Consider the following 22,200-nt stretch of genomic DNA (forward strand, 5'->3'; position numbering starts at 1 on the left):
CTTATTTATTAATTTATTACACAGCATATTTGTTAATAAAACATCTGCAAAAAATAAAATAAACCTCACTCTCTAGATCCTGTGTTATAAGGGTATGCAACCGAGATAATTTTAAAGCACAAAGGCATCACTCAGACTTTCTTTGCATAGACTGCACCACCATTAGTCTCCCTCATACACTCATGTCAGCTTAATAAGCCCGCACTGTACCAAGCACTTTACTGACCCCATTTAATTTACTATCCTCTAGAGTTTACCTACCCATGGGCCTCTTCTGTTTGGATTCTACTTTGTAAATGGAAGGTAAGAGCATGACTAATTGCGCTAATTGACCTGAACTCTTTTTTGAATATGATAGTTTGTCACTCTGCTGCATTTATAAACAGCTTAATACTAGAGTGAAATTTAAAGGGGCATCTCGAACCTTTGGAGGCCATGACGCTACATATTTCTATTTTCCTGGCGGTGTATTTTCTCTTTGTCAATGAAAAGTTATCATATTTACATGCTGAATTAAAAAACAAAAAAAGATCAAATATTTCGAAAAATACACCATAGCTGATTTTATTCTTTTAAATTGGTCCACAGAGTAAACGATGAAGAGAGCACGAGGTTATGAGCTATCTACCTAGTCGTCTCTGGTGCACATCAAATTAACAAATGGAATAATCCCTATAAGTAATCCCTCAAGTAATCGCCATCATTCATAATTCTTTGAGTTCATTTGAATGTCAGTGTTTATTTACATAATCAAGTTTTTGGAGAGAGAAAAAAATGCTATAAACATGAAGGAAGGTGTTTTTAATCACGTTTAGAGTGGTATCGTCAGATTATGGTTGTGCGGTTTGTGAACCTGTATATTAATATGTCACTCTTCATCCATACAATAAAAACTACACTCATACAACTTTTCTATCCAGTAATCTGGGTAATAGTTAAATTCTGACCTAAATCTGTGGGTGTATTTTATATAGAGAGAAAAATAAATGAAGTTACTCAGTATATTCCGACACAAACTGATCTAAGGCATTCATTCAGTTTAGTCATAATTCAAATTCATTATTAGATTGGTGTTGCCATTTAGCTTCAGTCTAATTACACTCCAGTGGAAAAAATACATTCTACTGCTAATTGAAGTATGAATGTAGGTAAAAGTTTTCATCTCAAGAACACACAAAAATGGAAATATAGAAAGCATCATCATACTACATCATCATATCCAGTGTCCAGACAAATCCTTGCAGACGTTCAAGTGATGTACTGTGTCATGTGGAAACAAAAAAAAGGCTAAAATCTGATTTGTTTTAACTCTTCCAAATCTTCAAAAGTTGAATAAAATTACATAGAAAAGCAGACTACCCTGGGAAAAGAACTGCATTTTTCTTTGTGATGTGTTGATTATAAGGATGTCTGAGGATCAAGAGAAGGACAAATTCACTTAAAAACATTTCTGAATCGCACATTTGTGTCCGTAGAGTCTTTTTGGGAAGTTTTTTAAAGTAGAGGTTCATGTTTAGGTCCAAAATTTTTTCCAGAAATCCCAGAAATCTGAAAGGTATCAAGTATATCACTCCCAACGAGGTCTTTTATTCCACCACCGTATACAGCTGTCCTCCATAATGTCAAAATTTGAACATTTTCCAGTTCTCCTGTCCACCACATTTTAGGCCACAGTCACAACTAAGTGTCCTTTTAGAAGGTTTGTGGGGAGAGCAGCGCCTGTCAAGTGGCGTATTTGAGTTTAGGTGTCTGTGAATTACATGAGATACTGGAAAGAGTAGGAAACCCAGTGGTAGTCGCGGTGCCTTGGCTCTCCACAAACATCGGATCCAGGCAAGCAACTTTGGCAGCAAAAAAAGCGTGAATACAATGAAGCACGGCGAAGAGGTTTGAGAACTCCAGCTCCTGAAAGAGAAAAAAAAATCAATACTCAAGTCATATAAGTAATTCATTAAATACCCCTCAAAGTGAATTACCTTTGCTTCAATAGATTTGGAGTCTTGATTTTGGAACAAAAACTTGATTTTGCTTTTTCCATCATCAGATGATCCTTTTAGTTGGGAGAACTTGTATCTCCACAGTACTGCCTGAAACATAGAAATTACAAAGATTATACAAGTGTAACTTTAAACAACTAAAATGCAACTTTAAAGTCTTTATTTACTGCAATCGAATTTTCGAATTCCTTCTTGTGTCACTATTTCATGAATAATTCATGTTAAAATCCACATGGATCCAGTGAGAAATGGGGCACGTCAGCAGATCAACTAGATACCAGTCATTGTGAGACATAAACTTGTTATTTTTTGCCATTGGGAAATTTAACAAGCCACAGCAATTTCACCTGAAATAGCAGAGCTTCCTTCAGTGATTCAATTAGTGCTGTACTGAATAAACAAAAGCTGCACAGTGAGCCAGACGACAGTCCGTTTCCAGACGGACTCCTCAGGTAGACAGCTGGCCACACTTCACATGAATATGTATCTATTCAGTACATACTGCAATACTGCGCTAACTGTTCCTGCCACTGTAATAATTACTGTAACACCAATCTGATTAATTATGACATGAGAAATCATGTTTAACATACCATACACAAGAAATCTCACTGATATATTTTAAACTTCTTTTTAGATCCGAGCAGATATTTGTGAGTGTCACCTCTCAAACTCACTCACCATAACATTATCTCCTTCATGTCAATCACAAGCATCTAATATTATATCTGTGTTGTGACCTACATTGAAATATTCCATTAGTTCTGTTTCCTCATAGAGTTACTTGTCATGAGAAGAGCTCTGCGTCTGCAATGCTCAGTTTTATTTTTGTATTGCTGCAGCAGTGGCATTTAACTCACTATAAGTACTGTGTTATCTTATATCTTATATTTCTACTTCACTACATTTTAAAAGAAAATGTTATAGTCTGTGTTTTACCAAATGACAGTCACATGACACCTACAGATACTTCTGTAATTACCAGTGGTGGAAAATGGTACGTGAACTACATTTCAGAGGGAAATATTGTACTTTTTACTTCATTACAACAGCATTTAAACTCCTGCTTTTACATCAATGCATGCTTAATAATAATAAAATGATATAACAAGATATATAATATAGTCTGTATCATATAGATCAAAAGAGGACATTACTACATGCATTTTTTTAGCAGATTATTTTTCATGGCCTTCCTAATGCAGAATTGTCAAGTTAACATGAACTTCATGTTTGCTTGCTGTTTCCCTCCTTTGTTTGTGTTTGTGTGTTTCTCACAATTTAGCTCATTAATTCAACACCTCACCAGATGAGTGGCTCACTTGCTCTGTGTAAAACCACCATTTCATATATTAAAATGTTGTGGTTTATCTCTCTATGTTCATTTATTGAACAGACTATAATACAGTATGTTTTTTTTTTAATCCATTCACCTATTATGCATACCCATACTGAGCAGGACTGCTGTTGAACTGGAGAAACCATAGCCATGGCAAGAACATGCACACAGAGAAAGGCCCAAACCAGCTAACCCGCCAGCTGAGCCCTACGTTTTTTTTCTAAATGCAGGAAGCGTGAAGAACAGGTGTGGCTGTCAAACTTAAAGCTTTCTTGCAGTAAGTATTCACTACACAGCTGTGTTTTATGCCTTTAAACATTATAAATAACTGTGCGTGACAACATACAGTATGTCTCAGTCATCCTTGTTCTATATGTTCCAATTAAAATTGTCTTTTTATACAAGAACGTTGCTGCTTTTGATTAAAACTAGAGCCATGGTGAAACATCTCACTGGGTCCTGAGCCAGCAGATTACAGCTCAACTTGTCGAAATAGAGTTATATTTGTCCTGTTTCCGATTGAAACTAATTCTAATATGTTTTTTTTTAATTTGCCAATAGCAGCTTTTAATTACAGAGTAATCCCACACAGTGTATTGTCTGCAGTTGCAGTGTACATATGGATTGTGTTTTGTGCATTTTTCTCTGTAAACAATACGCTGGCAACATTTTTAGCGTCCTTGGGGAACATTGTTGTTTCACATTGCAGGAATTAGGGCCAAAATCTTAGAGAACAATATGGCAGAGCTCGTGTCCAGCTCATCCACATAATGTGCACCAGTGGAGTAGTCTGCATGGCTCTCAGACTTGGGGAAAGGCCAAAATGAACTGCAGGCAGGAGTGAGATGTTTGAGCTGGGGGGAACCAGCCGTCAAAACAAATGTGCTCATACTCCCAAAATGCACACAGGGCAGAATAAGTTAGTAGCGCCAAAAAAAGAAAAAGGGAGGCTGAGGCATCACGATTGGTTTCATCACACTGTGTACAACGGTGTCTGAACTCTCCAACCGAAAGGATCTATTTTCATTATTTTTATTGATGATAAATGACACTCACCTTTGAAGCTGCATCAAAGCACACAAAGCCCATGCTGAAGTCAACTGTCAGTCCCATGAGGTGGCTCTCCATGATACAGGCATATGTTTTACACTACAGAATAGGAGAATAAGATGTTACCCACAAGGACATAAAAGTATTTTTTGCTCTGTTGAATATGTCACATGAGCATTATCAATCTTTGTACTAAAACAACTGAGCTGGAACTGTGTGCTAGATTAAAATCGTCACAATTCCCTGCACGTTGCCTACTGTTCAGGTGCAGACCTGTATCCTCTCCACCTCCAGGAAAGTGGCCATCTGAAAAGCCTTTTCCCAGATCAGCAGCTCGCAATCCAGTTCCACGCTGAAGAACATGTCCTCCCCACTCTCCGTCTGGACGCTGAAGCAGTGCTTCCTCTTGTCCAGAAGGTCATTATCCTAAGATAAGACAGTACGGCTGCCATGCTGATCAGGTACAGATGGGCAGAGTGACGCGGAGATAAGACAAAGCAACAGCAATGCAGTTTCCTGAAGCTAAAGGGAGGTTTACGTACTCTGATGACTGAGTAACGACTGTAGACTGCGGCTTTAAGAGCACATGAATTCCTCAATCCTTAAATGAAGGTAATGCATACTATATATGCAAGAACCACAGTGTTTTACCCTAATGTATCTTTTTATAGCTTCATGTAACCCAAATGGCAGAGTGTAATAGGTATGGCAGTGTAGGTCAACTTATATCTGATTTAATATGTGAATCAATATGAATTAAATTCGCCATAATGAGGTTCGAGATAATGAACTGCAGATAAATTCTCACAATCAAATTCAAAGTGACCTCAAACCTGCAGAGAATGAACAATACAATCTGAACCTTGAGTGTCTCTGTGGGAAGTAGAACACATGCAAAAAAATCAGTGAGTTATATAAGTTAGTTAGTTTTCCACTTAATATTCTCTCAATGTATCCAGCGTGTGAAGGCTGCCTCTCTAAATGTTTAGAGAAATATAAAAGTTTACTTTACCTTTAATATCTTGCACATTATTTCATACACAGTAAAGCTTTTCTCTGCTCTGGTCCAGTCCCATGTTGTCACCTGAAAAGTGTCACATAAATGTTATCTTTGATTTGAAGAATGGCTTTATAAAAGGGAGAGAAACAGTAACACCCCCTCACCCCTTACTACGCCTGTTGAGCTCCCCTCATTTTACAGCTTACAATGAAAACACTGACAGATTTACCACTTGAAATTTTTTGCAACTGCTGTTCCTCAATTTCACACAGAAGTAAACAGAAGCTGCCGCCTTCTAGGAGATGACTGTGGATTTAGTCTCCTGAAATGAATGGCTTTTACCAGCTGTAGCCAGTTAGCAAAAGCTAATGCTAATGCTAAAAACTCCATGTAGAAGATATGGAAATTTAGGAATAGTACTGATCGTGTATTGCAGGGTAAAGCTATTAGTCCTTGTATTTAAATACAGCATTGAATAAATAAAAATGTAATTAAAATGTTATTCACTCTAACCCGAGAAACAACTTGGACGAGAACCACTGTGGTTAGATTTTGTTTGTATTTTTAAACAGTCCTATTTACTTTTACTAGAGAAAAGGAGGATGAATTTGAGGATGAATAACCACTGAGTTTGTTATCTAAAGCATGTTTGGCTGAAAAATCTAATAAAGAGCAGGACAGAGCCACTCATTAAACTATGATACATGTCTTCCTTGGCTCCCACACACACAGTCAACAGGTTTTTTCCTAAAGTAGCTAAACTGGAACCCCATAATAAGTTGACACGCCCCTGTCCTTTAGAGGTAACGCTACTCGTTGGTTTGCACTCGGACTTGGTTATTGGTCTCGCCAAATAATCTAGTTGGTCTTTGCAGCAACCTCACCATATAGAACCAAAGCTTTGTTTTTCTGAAGCAACTTCCTCCTTGAAAGCAAAACCATTGATGAAGTGTGCTCATTCAGAAAACAGGTATTGGTTTTAATTCAAAAATCCATCTAGAACGGGCACTGACAATGGTAACCATGGTTACAATGCAGACCAATCAATGTCACTTGCAATAGTATGCCTGGCTGCCAAAACTCATCTCTTTGGCAATGGCGAAAGCATTCCTTTCTTTTTGTCTCGGTCTCGACTATGTCTCTCTCATTTGGACTTGGCCTTGACTTGGTCTCAACTAGTCCTGGTCTTGGACTCGACAAAGGTGGTCTTTACTACAGCACTGACGCTAATGTTTTACAACTTATGTTAGAGCGGATAAACAGACTGCATTTCTGATACTGTGGCTCTTGTATTTCTGGTTTCCGAAACAGTCACTTTTATAATTTAGGTACCAAGTCGGCCTATCGCTCTTTAGTCCCATGCACACCGCTTCAGCCCGAGGAAAGAAATACAGAGCTTGACAGGCTTGCTATTTCTAGTTACGGCTGCTAATGGACAATCACTGTTTAGAGTTTAGTGAATGGTCAATAATTGATGAATGATTGTTGAATTCAAAACTGTCATCTACTCCTCGTAGGTAACTAGACTTCAGTAATAAAGAAGCTTGTCACGTCGTCTGAACAAGCAGGCTCCTATATTCCACATTAGCATTTTCCATTTATATCGGCATATTCAAGTTGAGAAGGCTATTTCAGTTATCTATCAATCTTTTCCCATCTCCAGTACCATCGACAGCTTATCCCTCTTGTCATAATCACTTAAGTGGCTGGCAGAATGTAAACAGATTTAATGATCATCATCAATCAAGAGGAAGATCGATGCAGCGCAAATGGTTATGAGTGAGCTGCTTCCTTCTTTTCTAACAGGAAAGCATTTTCTCCCTCAACAATACATTAGCATCAAATGAAAAATCTCCCGTGGAGTTGAACAACATCAATTCAAGCACAGAAGTTTAACGGTTTAAAGAAGTTAGTTTTAAACAAATTAGGACCGAGTGAAAACTTACAGGAGGTGCTGAAAACTTGAAGAGTGAGGAACCCCTCAAAGCGAGGAACTTTGGTGAATACATTCGGTCCTGAACGGAGTCCTGCTCCTTCTCGTCAACCCAGCCCATGTAGATAATCTATCATTGAAATTAACAGGGATTATAGGATAAAGTAGGGGTGGAAGGTATGAAAAAAATTATTTTATATCACAATGTCTCTATGTCTATATTTATATAAATCCATTGAGAAATTGTTTGTTCATGATACATTCATCTTATAAAACCCAACATAATAGTACATTAATAATAAAAAGTATCAGTATCAGTGATTCTGGCCCTGGTATTACTCTGCATCAGATTGGAATCGATAGTCATCAATCAATTATTTTGGTTATTTCACATCAGATTTCTATATTTGTGTCTCTGGGTAGTGCATTTGGGAAAGGGTGAATTTGGGGAATGGCATCCATCAGAATTTAGCAATATATGTATTAAAATTTAATTGCACTTTTGGGATTCTTTGCTTACGCTGCAAAGCAACTGTCAATCAAATTTGATCAAACCACACAGACAGAGTATTAATAAATAATATCTAAGGATGTTTTTTCCTAATTTTAACTTGGATTGTTGCTCATTTAGTCATGAATATTTTATCTTATAGAGAAATACTTGAGAAGTTCTCTGGGGCTTTAAAGATTAACCATGCAGATATGTCAGTTTTTGGTTTATCCAGCAGATAAAATACCAGTGAAATCCTACAGATGAAATTATATAAAATTCTAATATCCAACTATCATTCAGCACGCATTGATTCGTAACCCTGTCCACAATGGTCTAATACACACAGAGGCATATAAGATATTAGCTAAAACGGTATAAACTGCATGGAAAAATCTTATTGTATCGTCACGTTGCCGACCCTTACATGAAGGCAAAAGGTATCATATTACGTATTCAGGAGGAAAAAAGAGGTTAGCCCAACAGGGGAAAAAAGCAGCGCTTCTACTGCAAATGTTCGGAGACATGATTTTAGACATCAAGTGTATCTCACCATCAGTACTCATTAAAGTCAGGGTGATTGCAACTCAAGTAAGACATTTTCTTGCTTTTCTGCAAAACAAGCCAGTGAAAGATTTGGGACAAGCAGTCATGTCTCATGCCATTTTATTTCTTAAATGAACTGTCGAGTGAATTCCCACATTTTTTGTGAGGCAGAAACCAGAATAAATAACAAAGAAAAAAGGAACCCCTCATTTGCTCCCCATGTTTAGACTGAAAGATGACACTGCGAGTTGACTGACTGAAGGCACTTAAGTTGTTTTCTGATCATTTCTCAGTGGATGGACTTTAATGATGCAAACACTCTCTCTCTTGTGTTGCAATAGCTGGCAAGACAGGACTGTGTCCTCTCTCTGACTGACTGACCTGGTTAGATTTACTTCTTGATTTTCAAGATGAGGGGGAACAAAAAAAAAATAAAAATCTAACCAAGCAGCAGGAGCTCTTGCTCTCCTGCTGCCTGGAAAAACATCTTACCTGCTGGTTAACTGGAAAATTTCGGTTAATCTTCTTCACCTGTTAAATGTAACAAGAACATCAATAACTCATTAAAATATCTCCTGCCAACAACCCGACACCAATTACTGGTAGAATTCAAAACAGTTGTGTGAACCCGTAGGGACTCACAATCAGTGACAGTCCGTCTAAGAACAAATAAACTATGAATCACAGTATCTGTGCTAACATGTTAACCACAGCACTGAAAGAATACTGTTAGAGCTACTTCATTTATTCAATGCATGCAAATTACAAAATGAGATAGATAGAGTCATTTCCACAAGGACCCGAGGCTCTTCCTAAAAAAAATCCATTTAAAAAAATCCATTCTCTCTGTGATAATAAAAGCGGGGGAAACTACTGAGAGAGCAGTCAGGCTTTAAATTAAAACATTCTGCTCACATCACAGGTATCACTCGCTTCTAATCCACACTATACTATCAATATAACTCTTTCTTAGGAGCACAACACCAAATTAAGCCGTTCAGACCAGGTCCCGTCCTCCTATGGAGGCGAGAACAAGTCACTGCTGCTTATTTTGAAATGTTACTGAAGTTTGCACCGAGGGAGGAAATGTTTTTTTTATTCAGCGGAGGGACTGAAAGGAAACCAGATAACTGTCAAGATGTGAGCTGGGTTTTGGATATGTGGGAGCAGTGACAGTGGGTTTGTTCAGATTCAGCTGTGGGTTGTTGTGACCAGTCACAGTGACTGCAGGTCTAACCTACCTCACAAATGAGGAAAGGCTGTGGGGTTATTTACGTTATAAAACACACATCTCTTTCTCTATCCAAAAATACATACAGGAGAACTTTCACTGTAGTTTATGGGTGCCCCATTGGTAAAAACGTACTCAAAGTAACTAGGAACACTTATTTTACACGGGCTGCACTTAAGTAGAATTTTAGGTGCTGGTACTTGACTTTATATCTCTGTTTTGAGAGACTTTATATTTCAAATTCTTTACTACATTATTGTGATAATGTGCAGTTACTGAAACATAGATGTACATTTACCTCTACCTGAGGACATGTGAAATGATGCAAGATGCAGAATAACTATTTAATTATTTAAAAGGCCAGAATGAAGAAAGACATGAAATAAAGTAATAAATAAAATACAAAAATAATAGAAAAAACAGACTCTCAGTTCAAACAAGTACGTTTAAAAACAGTGAGATTACATTTCACATTTGTGGAGCACAGAGTGGATTCCCTCCTCCATCATCACTCAGAGAGCTGTAGGCGTTTTTTTATGACGAATGGTGCAACATCTGACTACAAACAGCTCAGTTCAATTATATGACAGACATCCAAGGAGGAATGAAGCTGCTCTGCAAGCAAAGGACGACCCTTCTCTTTATTAGGTCTTTGATATTCATATATTTTTAGGTGTTTGTGATATTTTTGTCCACTTTATACATCTCATTTGCAAGGTTTCCTGTTTAATAAGTGGGGCTTATTTCTTTACTACTAGGGGCTATCTATGAATATTTAGTTTGGCACATCAAATACAGTCTCTAGGTTTACAGTTTATTGTTTTTTTAAAAGATCTTTGCGAGATCTGGTTGAGCATAATAAATGAATCAATAAATCAGTTTATTTGTCTCGAAGGGGTAATTGGTTGTGTAGCAATAAAATAAAAACACAAAGCACATAAACACATCATATGAATACAACGTTTAAAAAAAAAGAGTGCATACGCTTAAACTTAACTTTTCAAAATAAGTTAAACTATGATTAAAGAATATTTAATTATAAAATATGTTAAAATTTAGAAATATAGTTTAAAATGATAACAAATAAAGGACATACATGTCAGACAGTTGGTTCACCACTTTGATCCTGACTGAATTATCTCAACAACCATTAGATGGATAGTGATGAAAGTTTGTACAGACATTCATGGTCGCCAAAGGAAGGATCCTACCGACTTCAAACAACCCCTGACTTTTCTTTTAGTGCCTACTTCTTTAAAAAGAATCAGGTACATATTGAAGCATATTAATAACTGACATCACTGATGATTCAGCCATATTAAAATCATATGGCATTTACTACTGCCTCTCTATTGTCAGTAATCTGTGTATCCAACATTTATCTAAGTTACTTGCTCACTCCCACACCTCAGTAAATGCCAAGGCCAGAGCGAGAAATACACTCTTGATTGTTGAGGCTATTCACTTCGTCCACTCCAATTAACCAGGGCTCCATTATTCCCTGAAGATACTCTCATACTCACACATACACACATACACACACACCAATGGACACACGATAATTACAGATCCCTGTTTTTCACTGCTGCTCGATCCATGTCATATTCATGTCATGTGAAGAGCCAACACTACTCTCTGGTTGCCTGTTTTCTAGAAGGCAGGCTCTCTGGAAATGTAACGTACAGTTTACTGCATGGAAATGGAAGAAAATACACATAAACAAGCTGATAAATGTGTCAAAATGAGACACTTTTTGTCAGGTTTTCTATGAGCCACCACATATGATGGAGCTTGTTAGCAGTGTTTGTATTCAAGCACCCTGCTGAGCATCACCACCCATCTGGAGCCACAAAAGCAAAAACATACCATGTTTTTTAAGAGCTGGAAAAATATAAATCTCACAATAAGATAAAGAATACAACATCATTATTTCTTTGTTTCTTGCTGTCTCTTGCTATCATTATTCTCTAACGTATCATGGTGAATTATAAATAAGTGCATAGGTTTAGCTGGGGGGAGTAAGTGTAGCGCAGTATAATTTCTGTTGTAACCTCAGGCTCTTAGAAATAAGTGTGTACGTTATGCATAGTGTGAAAAGACATTAGTATGTGTCTGCTTATTGCCGTGACATTTGCAAAAGGACTGTTAGAAAATCACACACATTGAAAGTCTGTTGCGTTAATACTAAACCCAGTATCTTATTGGTTTATTGGGGAACTGCAAGAGGCAGCAGAGCGAAGTGTTCCATACTCACATTGTGCTTGGTGAGACTGGAAATGTTGCTCGCTATTGCCTGAAGCCAGTCCAAGCAGTCTTCAGCTGTAGGAAACTGTATAACGCCGCTACAAACTCCGTCCACAGCTATGACCTGGAAGGCATTTTTCCTGAAAGAACATAAGATCATGGAATTATATACATACCATAACACTTTTGATTGATTTACAACATTCAAGGAAGCCATTAGTTTCCATTTATATCAGAAGTTGATGAGAAACAACTTGTAAAGACCGGAAACCTAGTTGCGATATATATTTTCCTAAACTTAATTTTTGGGTGGTCATCATAAGCAATTATTCCATCCCAGCATAAAAATCTCTCTTTAAAATCTTCCCTCTGCAAAAATTCACAATTAATATTTCCCTTCTAACATCTTGGTAAGTTGTATTCCTCAAACCTTTCTTTTAAACCTGCAATGACTGCTGGTTTTGGCCACAGGGGAGTGGAAACAAGTTGTGCACACTGACACACTGACATGACGAACTCATTAGCAAATAGTTTAGCAACATTATCATTTTGAGTCATTATCATTTTAAGTTTCTGGCCACCTGATGAATACTACTTTGTCTGCCATAGTGTACTGTGGTTTTTTAGAGCTTTTTTTTTGCTTTAAACAGCTGCATGCTGCAGCAGAACACAACATGCCGGTAAAGTAACAGACCAGACAGTTAAACAAGAAGTTGAAACTCGCTATAAAGCTCCATAAAGCCGAGGGAAGCTGCAGAGTCAGGTAATAATTCTCTGCAGGTTTCATCTCTATTTCTAGCAACCCCTCTCACATTGTCACACTGTTTTCACAAAAATTAAAAAATATATTATTGACGCTTTAAATATGTCAACAAATTATCAAAAAGAGCATACTCGCAATTTTATAACCAAAATAAATCAATGAAGCAAACAAAATGTTTACTCTGGCCTGTTTTAAGTCTGAAGTGATGTGATGTGAAGTCTATCTTTATTATGACATAAAATAAACTGAAACCATTGCCATTAATACATGGCTAATCAATGTAGATATGTATGGTATGCTTATGAAACCCTCAGTTATTGGGCTAAAACATGCATGGAAGTGTCTTTATTGACAGCTTAATGGTTTATTACTTCAAACATCCTCTATTCACTAGGTTTGTCCTAAAGCGGTTGTACAAAACTAATGTAAGTAAAATTCACTTTTTAACTTTCTTGTTTATTTAATTGTGTTTAAAAGGACACACTAAGCAGGGAAAAAAATGTTTAGTAAGCTCTAACAGTCTGCAGAGCCTTATAGGGAGATACCAGGTCTGCAAGTCAGGACTGACACCACTGACACTTCAAGATGGAAGTCCCGCAGCTCACCTGCAGGCGTCAGAGCCTGGGATGTACTGCGACAGCCGTGAGTGGAGCAGTGGAATAAGGCGCAGGTCCACCCATCTCTTCTCCCAGCGCAGCCCTGGTGATGTGGGCCAGGACGAGCAGGACAGCGTGTCCTGCAGAAGCATGAAACACAATTTAGAAGAGCTTGTCATTTCCCAGGTCACACGTTTCAAACACTTGACATGTCAAGAGTGTGAGTCCTGCTGCTGCCGTGCTGTTGCTGCTGCTGCTGCTGCTGCTGCTGCTGCTGCTGTTGTTGCTGCAGGTGCATAGGCAGGTTCAGTGAGCGCGAGCTGTAGAGGAAAGCTGATTCACCCTCCTCAAAAGATAAAGATAGAGCATCCCGGTTATCAGTGAGCAGTGACAGTTGCATGGTAACAACTTTCTGGCACCGGGAACGCTGCTGCATGGTTACAGAGGGACAGTTATAGAATCAGTCATTCAAAGAAGAAGCTGATGAAAAAAGTACCGTGTTGTTAGGATGGTAGTTCAAGTGCAGTCCGCTATCACACAGAGGAGAGGAAGTTCCACTACTCTGGTCACTGGGGATGCCTAAAAGTACAGCAGGGACACACACAAAAAAGTCAATAAAGCCTCCAAACTCGAGGTTTCTAGCTGCAGTGAATCACTGCTATCAACAAAAGTGTGTTACTTTGTTCTCCTCCACTGTAGGCTCCGGCTCTGTGCCAATTTGTATTCAGTTGACTGGTTGGATGGCCAGTCAACCTGGCCTATATACGCATATGAAAGGATTTTATGAAAGCTTTCATGTCTGATGACGGGCTGAAGCTTTCCCATGGAAAAGCAATCCACAGTTGCACCACAATGAACAATGTCAATTCAATCAGTTTAGTCTTAAGCATCTTTTGTTAAGCTTGAGATGTGTCCGTTCCTCTTTTTTTCACCCCTCTCTTTAGCAAAGTCCCATCTTTATTCAGTACTTGTCAAGATGACCAAATCCAAAAAATGAAGCTTCTGAATTTATACTTTTTTATTTTTCTCAAAGTGGCTCTTCAGGCTCAAGTTTATAGTCACCAGGACAACCAGTCCTTGATAGGAAGTAACACAAGCTATAAATATTCTTGGTTAATTATTTTGTAGTGCAGTAATAGGGTTTTATACTTCACTGAAGGAGTGTTTCTTACATGTGCAGTCCTCACACAGGGGAAGTTTCAGAAAGGCTGGGGTTTTCTTTAGGAAAGAGACGGTAAGAGTCACTTCTTCACCAGCATTTCTCAAAACCTGGACCTGGAAAGTAAAAAACGCAAGAATATTTTTATTGCATGAGCTGTAAACTGCGTGGTTTTCTGCTGATTGCTTGCTGTGATGAAACATGGTGTGCTAATGTCTAACTAAGAATGGAAAGCCAAGATAAGAGATTTTAAACAGATGCAGAAGTTATGCTCCTGAAACACATATCTCTTGCAGTCACATTTAAAAAAAGGATGACACAGAAACAACTGGCTTTACATGTCAAAAAGATACAAATCATAAAATGAGACAAGATAAGGTGTTGAAAGAGCTGTTGCAGTGTAAGAAAATATAAGATATGAGCTGACAGCTTACCACTTCCTCGTGGCGATAACTTCTAACGTTTATTCCATTTATCTAGAAACAACAGTAACAGGGTTACCCTAAATAATACTGCTGGCATCATATCACTGTAGCTCTATCTTCAGAATGATTAATGAGGCAAGCACAATAACTGTTATGGCATCTGCGCTGAAAACTGTAAACAAGAGAGTCACATCCACAGTTGCCATGAATACAGAATGCCTTTGGCTGGTTTGTAGATGTTTCCTATGCATCATGAGCTGAGCGATATGAAAGATTTTTTTTTTTACTGAAATACATGTAACAAATGAAAGACTTGGGGACGTGACATTTATCTATAGGGATGCACCATTATTCAACACAGTTTTGTGGACATGTGGCACATGAATTATTAAAGATTTGTTATTTTCCAGAGTAGGATGAGCTGTGTAAACAGGCAGTAATGTGAGTTTTGGCATTTTACCTGAAGGATGCCGTCTCCGATGAAAAGCAGGCCAGAGAGTTCAGCTGGAAACAAAAAAATCAAGTAAAAACAAACTAGAGGAGTAAAATGGAAGGAGTTGTTTGTCCAAACAACAATATACCTTTTTGTTCCTTTGATATTTTTGATATCACAACAGGGATTTTATGCTCTGCTCCACCCTGAGGAGACAAATTAAATTAAATTAAATTAAATTGAATTAGACAAAACACATAATCAGGCAGTGACACTTGAAAGCAGAGCATGCTGTTATTTGACAAGACAATTATCAATAACACTTGTTCAGACTTAGTTTAAAGAAGTTGAGAGGTGCAGCCCTAATCGGTTGGGATCTAAATTACCTTGATGCTCAGGCCAAACCCTCCTATTGTCTGCCTCCTGATCGTTACAGTCCTCTCCTGGAAGAGATTCAGTTACCATCGAGAAATTAGTTCAGACTGATGCTGAACCTGTGGAAAGGGGCTGCTTTTGTTAAAAGATTTAATGATAATAAATAACAATTATGTTAAGTTTTACATCCTTATTGTATTATATACTGTTTCTGTAAGTTACAATTAAAAGTATCTATGTAGCTAACTTTAACAATAACAGTTATACATAGAAAGCAGTGATAATTAAATATTATCATCTTTAGACTTTTGGTGAAATGTTAACTTAATATATGATCTTAACATGTTGTACAAATGAATGATTATGAGCAACATTTGCAAAAATGTATTATTAAAGTAAAAGACATTTTGAGAATCACACTTATTCACTTTCTATGCAAGAGTTACATGAAAAGATACCACTGTCCTTTTCCTCAGCAGTAATTATAAAGCTGGAGCCAGGTGGCAATTAGCATAGCTTAGCATTAAGACTGGAAACAAGGGGAAACAGCTAGCCTGGCTCTGTCCAAAAGTACAACAATACCACCTGCAAGCACCTCTAAAGCTCATTAACATGTTATGTCTCTATGTCTCTCTATTTAATCCATGCACACAGTCTAAAAATAACGATCTGAGGTTTTTGAAGCCGTTACATGCTGTAACTATTTCTAACAGTGTATCAGTCTCCGGGTTGCCGGGTAACCTCACCATAATGACAAGACTCCACAAAGTCACAGCGCCGGGCTGTTGTTATGGCGGGTAACTTCCCTGTAAAACCACAAATTAACAGTTTTACTTTTCTGTTTTATTCTTTATTAATGAACTTTAGAGGTGCTGCCAGACTAATCGCCTCCTGGCTCGAGCTCAGTGCACAGACAGAACAAGTTTTTGTTTCACACCTGTAACACAAGTGGAACACAGTTCATGTTTTTTAACAAAATTTTGATCACTATTGATGTGATGTTGCATACATTTTCAATATCATGATATAAACTGGAAAATATACTTTTTAAATGTATGTCATGATAATAGATAATAATTTAACCCAAATCACTCAGCTCCAGCTATATACTACACTGATGGTTTCAGTCACTCAACTAACCAACCATTCCTGCTATGTGGGACACCGTTTAGAACGTTTCTGACAAACTAGTGGTTGGTAAATTGCTGTCACACTGTCAGCAGCACTAGGTTTATTAAAAATGCAGTGTTTTGGTCTTACTGTGTAGACCTTCGCCAGGCAGCGAATTCACAATATGAAACAAGATCTAATTTTAAAAGCCACGGGTTTCAAAAACCAATCAAACAGTAAGAAGACAGTAACAACATATCCTGACCATTTCAAGTTTGGATATGAAATTTGGACGAGTTTGTTTGTTGAACTTCTCTTTTTTTCTATTTTCAATTGAATTCTATGGATCTATATTGTTTGTCTCACACTTGCTGTAATTATGTCAGGTGTTCGTAATTTGACTCCTTTTTCCATTGGTTGTTGCAGCCTGTGGCTCCAGTACAAAGATGTTGTTTCATATCATTATTGGGAATTTGATTACCTGTCACTGCATTTCCATTACATTTAGTTCTGATACTATGCAGGAATTTCACATTTTTAAATTGGTCACAATAAGTCTGCACTGGGACTTTCTGACAAGCTAAGGTTGCATTAACATACCCGTGTCTTCACCCTTTCCGTTAATGAGCAATCATGTTTCAGAAGACACAAGCGCTTCCTCCGTTTGTCTTCGACAGCAAAATGTTATTGAATGAGTTATGCCTTTTTGAGAAAGGTCATGGAGTAACAGTAAACTTAATAATGTGAAGAAAAAGTTTTCAGACATGGTGACAAGTGTGGCCTAATTATTACACTCTATACACCACAATGCACTAGGTGAATCACTACTTAATGGCTACATTAGATTTATGAGGAATAGATTAACTGACGTAGATTTGTCAGTGACGCAGACATTCATTGTAACTGTCATTTATTGTGCTGTACATGTTACTGATTTCAATGTGTGAGCTCTTAAAGACACGAACTGGGTTACTTACACTTGAATAAAAAGGCTCTCCTGACACACAGATGACATCTTGCTCTTGAATGGTCAGAATATCTTTGGCCAAGTGTAGTCGAATATTAAACGGCTCCTCATTACCTTCTTGCATCAAATAAATCCCAGTCTTTGTCTGCGAACAGTCAGAAAGATAAAATCATTCATCATCCCTCCCTGAGTAAATTAACTGGCCATGAAATGAAATGTCATTGAGAATACTCGTTTCAGGATGAACATGGAAATTAGGATACAGACTTTTGGTGATGTCTGTTATTTTCTTTTTTACGACTTTCCTTTTTAATGCTAATGCTGGAGCAAATAATTCCACACTGAGTAATAAATACACATTTAGACAAAAAAAAAACACAAGACAGCTGTTGATTTATGATTTCAAATAATGAGCATACTCTCTCAGAAACAGGTTTTTAAGAGTCGTGATAACATTGTGTGCCCTCTCTTTGCTTTGTATACATCCCCGGCGATAGAGAAAAAAACACTTAAATCATCTAATTTACTGTAAGTGAAAGGCTGATGATGAGGATGATGACAAATTAAGAACCTGTGAAATTAAGTGGCTGGAACCATGCTCACCCTCTATATTTGAATCTCCCTGTGTGAGGACTGTGTCTGTTTCCAATGATCCATTTAAAACATGCTAATCCGCATAAATTTGCATTCTGCATATCCTTCCTCCTCCCTGGCTAATTGCAATGCCTGCCCTGTCCTTGACTTAAAAAGGTCTAAATAAAAGGAGCACCTTCACCTGACAAGACTGCTAATAGAAAAAAGCCACCAGTGTCAGCATCCTTGTCACCCGGGATACGTCGCTCATCAGTTAACAAGACAGCTGGTTGCTATTCTTAGAGACAGAGCCGAGTGGTAGCAGACTGCAGGTCAAACTTGAATCAAAGTCAGTTTATGGAGCATATTATCTTTCACCCATAATGAGGAATGAGAAGAAATGAGCCTCCGCCTGGAGCAGCTGCAGCATGAGAAATGAAATGAGGGACGCATTAATACACATTATTTGAGGTAATGTGTGCGTGAGAGTCATTAGCCGAGCAAAATGAGGGCAGTAGTGCCATAACTGTACATAGCTGGTACTGACAGCGTCTCACGTGGTCGAACATTGACCTGCTGTAGCGCTTGTGTTGTAGATAATTAGCCTCATCTCCGATTCTGTTTCTCTATAATTCCCCCCCTCCATTATTATCTGCATCACGATCAGACCAGATACACAAGGAAATCTCTTTATTACCCAGGGGTGTAGTTGTAAGATGAGTGGTGGAACCAAATACCCCAACATGGAGAGTGCCCTCAAAAAGCACAGTATTAAAAGCCTGTTCTGCAGTGTTGATATTTTACATAACTGGCATGATAAGTAAACTATTACGGTTGGCTAGGAAAAAAGGAAATGACCTGTTGCTCTTTGTAGATAAAATATGTGTGCAAAAAAAAAAACAGAAAGAGAATCAATCCAAGCACACCAAAAAATATTAAGGATGAAGGAAACAGAATATTATAAAAGGCCTATGTTGTAGTGGCTAAATCATTAAAAAGGTGGGGGTGAAACATGTTTCACCCATGTAGGTCTTCTATGTCAGGGCTTTCTTACCGTTGGCTGAATAAAACGTTTGATACATTATTCCTCATAGAAAACCATATTAGACCTGCTCTCCTCTGGAAGACATATACATGGTTTAGTCCACTCCTGCAGTAGGTTGTAGAAAGGTTTGTCCCCAAACATGCTAATTGTACTGACACTAAGGACTTTGAAGCAGTCATGTCATTTTAAGAAATGAATGCAAAATCAGGACCAATAAATAAAACAATCAAAAAGAGAGCAGCTTTCTATCTGTGTTGCAGAATGGTTCAATACTAGTAAGTAATGTCGTATACATACAATATTTATATGGTTTCTAAAAGTCATTTCAAGCTGTCGTTTTCTGCCGTTCACACTGAACGGAGCAACATCATGAAGTGTGTTTTACTGTGTGTGTTTGCTTGTTGACTCATTTGTTTGTACAGGTGACAATGGATGCGTACTGTACAGATTTGTGCTTCAAGTCACATGCTTTCAGGCGCTTGAAAATGCCAAAGCGGCTTCTATGATTATAGTCAATTTAAAATGTTACATAGATGAACCAACCTCTTCATTTGAAGTCTTGAAATCCATGTGCTACTATGCAGTGAGGGATACTGCAACGAAGAAAAACAAGATCGAGTTAGACTGTGGAGGCAAACGCTTAATGACATAGCTGGCTCGATGCAGCAAAACCGCACAGTTGATTTAAACTGCCATTGTTAGGATGATACCTTTTTTTTAATTATTTTATTCAGATAGAACTTAAACAATGGAGAGAAGTAGATTTTTATAGAAACGTGCCGCTTCTAAAGTCAACTCAACTATGCAAGAAAAACAATTCCTATTAAGCGATCTTAGGAGAGAACCAGAGACCATTAAGCAGTAATGGATAATTTATTAGCAAAGGTGAGAACCCAGGTATCCTAATAAATGTTTCAATATCGAATCCAGCGCTCCTAGAAATGAACAGCGTTACTATAACTGAGGCGCTGTCAGAGAAAGCATAAAACTGAAGTAAGAGAAAATGCCACGATAACAGTACCACAATCTGAGTGGTATTGTGGTTTAAAAAAAACACTACCAATGACTAACACATACTTTTTTTAAATCAGGTGACTTCTATACAGACAGATACACAAGTAGTCTTGAGGAATGTTGTACAAGAGCTTCATTTACATAAACCAGTTCCACTCAGTTTTAATCAGACATGACTGCCACTTGACTCGACAAAACAAGTACAGAACAAAAATGGCTCACACTTGAATTATAGAAACCTGTGCTGCAGAGGGAACCAGAGACATACCTCAGTAGAAAGGCCCCCAGCTCTTTGTACGGTGAGATCTAGCCATTGAGCAGCGAGTTGATCCCTGATCTGAGCCGAAGCAGAGGGTCTTCCCGAATCATGGCTGTCAGACTTGGGTGGTGGTAGAGCAGAGCTGTCACCTCTCCTGGCTGGCTCTAGGTGTTGCAGGATTATTCCCAGTGGAGCCGATGCTGAAGAGCAGAATGAGGCTATCGCGAAGCGAGGTTTCACTCCTGATCGGTGGCCGTGCTGCAGTAAAAGGAGGAGGATGTGGTTAAGGTATCATTCTGATACTAAACCCAAGGAGCTGCTGTTACACACAAGAGCTGAAGCAAACAACAACAACAATAAAAAAAACATTTAAGCATTCAAATTCAAAAACAGAGCTGAATAATGTTGATTAAATGCTTCTGACTATAAATGAAAAGATGTAATCTACAGTTGCCAAAAACACAGATAAGCGTGATGTCAATACATCTACTGCATGAATGTGGGATGTTGAATCAGAAGCAATTCACAGCTTTATTTCCAAAATAAGCACCTGGTCCAAAAAAACAGGAGATTCTAAAGAAAACTTCAAACTCCAAAATCTCAATCCTCAGCCTGTGATGAAGGACCCTCTCAAATACCTCACTCGTAAAAACCTGTGGATTCATGTGCACGAATGCCAAAATGCAATTAACTCGTATTCTTCCATTTTCTTGGATCTTTGTATGCCAAGCACAAATGACTCTTTCAAAGTGTTTATTAGGTTCCAATAGCACACCCTTGAGAAATCCTTCTCGTTAGTATGCATTGTTGGCTCGGTGCCACCTTTTTGTTGAGCTGCAGTGTTTCGACTATGATCGTTGTTCTTCAGGATTTTGTTCGAAAAACGTACAGTATATGCATTTCAAGCTACATTTCATGCATAAATCATTGACTCCTGATTATACACTAAGAGTAGCCTTGACGAAACTGGCAAATATATTTGTTAAAGAGGGAATAGAGTGATTCACTAATATTATATTACAGTCAAGGCAGAAACTCAAGAAATCTTCTAGATGATCAGATCATCTAACTTACTTTTCCTTTATGTATCCATTTCAGTAAAGTACATTTCCTCAGGCTATGAGACGCTTGCTTTTGATTGATTTTCTTTGTAATTATGTGTGGTATATTGTTTGTGCTAGATTGTGTTTTTTATTTTATGGTATTATTCAACTCTTGAATTACATCCGTTGGCGCTTTAAAGTATATTATATTATATTATAGGTTTTATTTATTTGATGGTTTGTCATTATTTGTATTATTTAGTGCTGGAGACGGTCTTGAATGTTGTCCTGTCTGATGAGCACAATAAGATGCAAACATAAATTATTTGTAATGGTAATAAAGTTAACTCTAGTCAACTCATTTATGGGGATCCACCATGTTAACATACTGCACACTATACGATAAGATAGACTTACCAAGAGAATTCCAAATTTGCTTGATACAGCAGCTCAAGATACAACACAATAACATAATAGATAAGAAAATACACTTCAAGTAAAAATAAAATAGAAAAATTCAATATGTAATAGAAATAGAAAATAAGGACTGTGTGTACACTATACACACCTTTTAAAACAGATTATTACATAGAATTAGGTATTAATTA

The 22,200-nt window shown here is 37.7% G+C and overlaps 1 protein-coding gene across 1 annotated transcript; it reads right to left on the bottom strand.

Annotated features, from left to right (window-relative positions):
- Positions 1-48: 48 nt before the first annotated feature.
- Positions 49-20,777, bottom strand: sntg1 (syntrophin, gamma 1). The gene is made up of 18 exons (XM_035670106.1): positions 20,559-20,777; positions 19,820-19,869; positions 17,669-17,803; positions 15,593-15,649; positions 15,355-15,412; positions 15,234-15,277; positions 14,783-14,824; positions 14,362-14,464; positions 13,686-13,768; positions 13,199-13,329; positions 11,841-11,970; positions 8,848-8,886; positions 7,333-7,449; positions 5,399-5,470; positions 4,660-4,812; positions 4,393-4,485; positions 1,977-2,087; positions 49-1,905 (listed from the first exon to the last, which is right to left on the bottom strand). Exons 2-18 carry the CDS (start codon positions 19,844-19,846, stop codon positions 1,723-1,725), a joined length of 1,578 nt encoding a protein of 525 aa, XP_035525999.1. The 5' UTR covers positions 19,847-19,869; positions 20,559-20,777; the 3' UTR covers positions 49-1,722.
- Between the last annotated feature and the right edge of the window lie 1,423 nt (positions 20,778-22,200).

This window comes from Morone saxatilis, unplaced genomic scaffold (genome assembly GCF_004916995.1).
Source record: "Morone saxatilis isolate NCDOM2014 unplaced genomic scaffold, NCSU_SB_2.0 Contig23, whole genome shotgun sequence".
NCBI classification, from domain to species: domain Eukaryota; kingdom Metazoa; phylum Chordata; class Actinopteri; family Moronidae; genus Morone; species Morone saxatilis.

Bases quoted from the DNA above. Each gene is read 5' to 3' on its own strand.
- sntg1 (XM_035670106.1), bottom strand. From the start codon at position 19,846: ATGGATTTCAAGACTTCAAATGAAGAG. The intron at 7,450-8,847 runs GTAAGATGTTTT...TTTCAATGATAG, and splicing joins ATTTTCCAGTTAACCAGCAG to ATTATCTACATGGGCTGGGT. The intron at 5,471-7,332 runs GTAAGTTTTCAC...GACACTTTTCAG, and splicing joins TCAAGTTTTCAGCACCTCCT to GTGACAACATGGGACTGGAC.